Source organism: Frankliniella occidentalis, unplaced genomic scaffold (assembly GCF_000697945.3).
Source record: "Frankliniella occidentalis isolate FOCC.00 unplaced genomic scaffold, Focc_3.1 Scaffold279, whole genome shotgun sequence".
NCBI classification, from domain to species: Eukaryota; Metazoa; Arthropoda; class Insecta; order Thysanoptera; family Thripidae; genus Frankliniella; species Frankliniella occidentalis.
The window spans coordinates 66,048-68,135 of NW_026267405.1; the positions used below are offsets into that span (position 1 = coordinate 66,048).

At 51.8% G+C, this 2,088-nt stretch overlaps 1 protein-coding gene across 3 annotated transcripts in view; it reads right to left on the reverse strand.

The window, feature by feature from the left end:
- The window catches only part of LOC113206171 (pseudouridylate synthase RPUSD2-like), a 13,121-nt gene that overhangs the window by 7,881 nt on the left and 3,152 nt on the right, over positions 1 to 2,088 (reverse strand). Inside the window, exon 3 of one of the 3 annotated variants that reach the window (XM_052273517.1) lies at positions 1,893 to 1,939. The exons of the other annotated variants lie outside the window; for them this stretch is intronic. Within the exon in view, the coding sequence (XP_052129477.1) occupies positions 1,893 to 1,939 (47 nt within the window). The remainder of the gene's footprint in view (positions 1 to 1,892; positions 1,940 to 2,088) is intronic. 3 annotated transcript variants of the gene reach the window in all.

Consider the following 2,088-nt stretch of genomic DNA (forward strand, 5'->3'; position numbering starts at 1 on the left):
GAGAGAGAGAGAGAGAGAGAGAGAGAGAGAGAGAGAGAGAGAGAGAGAGAGACGAACAGGTTCACATCCGTGTCCACAGGTGCGAACAGCAGGCTGCAGGCAGCACTGGTGGTCTGTATGGGAGCAGGGAAGGGGGAGGGGTGAGACGGCGTTACACGACAGACCGAACTCGGAGTAGGAGAGGGGTGGGAGTAGAGTTGTAAGGGGGTAAGGGCAGCTCGGGGTCTTGTTTGGGTCGCGTGGTGCGGTAGCCGGAGGGTCGGAGGAAGCAGTCACTCCCCCACCCCCAAACCCCGCACTGGCCCGGGGCACAAGGCACACTGACATCAGAAGCGTCCGACACTTGAAAGTGTTTGACTAAGTGTTGAGCTGGAAAGTTTGAACGCTGGGGAGTGTTAAACGTTTCGAGTCAACACTTTTAAGTTTTCATATTACCTGTCAAACACCTAGATGTGCGTGAACCGGAGTTTAACATTTTCAGGTGATTGCCGGTTGAACACTTCACGTGTCGAGGTCAGTGGCCCGGTGGGCGAGGGCGGTGTGTTAAAAGCACATAGTCGGAGTGAGGATATTAATCGTAGAATTACCCACACCTAGAACCATCGAGTGATCGATAGAACATTGCTCTACATTCAGCCGCACTCCAATACTCGTTCAATGTTTTAAGTCCAGAACCGATGGGAACTTCCTTACCGTTGTACAGAGTACAAGTACAGAGGGAGAAGCAAACGAAAATTTTCACTTTCAATAAAGTTAGGACCACTATTGCACACAACCTCAACAAACTTGCTGGCCTACAAAGTACTGCCTTTTTCTAACAGCGTACGTCTGGGCGACCTTTACACTGCAAAACCTGTGGGTTGGCCGTGTGGCCAAAGCGCTCACAAAAACACACAACAAATTTACTACTGCACCTCACATCAAAAGGTTTCGGCCGTCCGCGGCGCCTTAGAAGTTAAAACACAAGCTCGGCTGAGCCAAACGGAGCGGCACGAAACGATGGCACGTCCCTAGAAAACAAAGGTAGGACCTGAAATCTTTTTGATGGGTTTGTGCTGAAATACCCGCTTGTTCTGGGAAAATAATAATAATGAAAAAAATAAAAAAAAAGTAAGACAAAATGATTGACTTTTGGAGGAACTCCCATAATTTGAGGAAAACTCTTTAGATTTTGAGGATATTTATATCTTTTTATTTAATGATATTTTAGTGAAAGGGATTACGAAACGACGGTGCGCTGCCTTTTCGTGCATAGCGGCATAACACTGTTTAAAATAAAAACAGAACTTCACGAAGAATTCGCAATGAAAAAAAATTAGCCAGAACTCTTTGTGATTTTTGGGGGGAAATAAAATCGAGAAAATGTTGGGAAGTCACAACATATTTTTGAACAGTAATTACCCGTAAAAGACTCAAGGAACTCCTACCCGTGTTCTGTAATAGGACCGGGCGCCGTGTACGATGGGGGTGTCTACCCGGTTCAGTGCCATCCGTTCCGGGGCCGCCCCGCCTCACAGGGTTTCAAATTGCTGGCTCTAGCGGGTGGGTGGGGGAGGGGAGGGGGGAAGTACTCACCGGCAGGGAGCACGGCTTGTCCAGGGCCACAATGTCCTCGTCTACATGTACCAGACGGATGCGCTTAGCCAACACAGGAGTCTCGTGCCTGTAAGAAGCACGGCCACCTAGACACATCAGCTTCATGGCAGTCATGGGGGGGCAGTGGGTGAGTAGTAGACACGCGCTGCAGCTGCGCGCGCGCCGCGTGCACCGCGGTGTATCGAGACGAGCAAGCGGCCGTTTGTTGTGAGTGGAAGTGAGACAAACGGAGACAAAAGTGGGAGGGAGGGAGAAGGTCAATATGCACATCGGAACCCGCGGGAGGTGTCTCTCACCGCTTCAGACCGCCAGCTGCGCCCGCGCTCCGCTCCGCAGCCGACACCTGGACAGAGAACATCATGATGGGCCACCGGGCGTGGTGGAAGAGGTCGGGGAGGGCGTCGTGGAGGTCGAGCTCGCCGACATGGGGTGCGGCCCGGAGCAACGGCAGTCGAAGAGGCTGTGGAGCAGGTGCAGGTTGCAGGGGGGGGG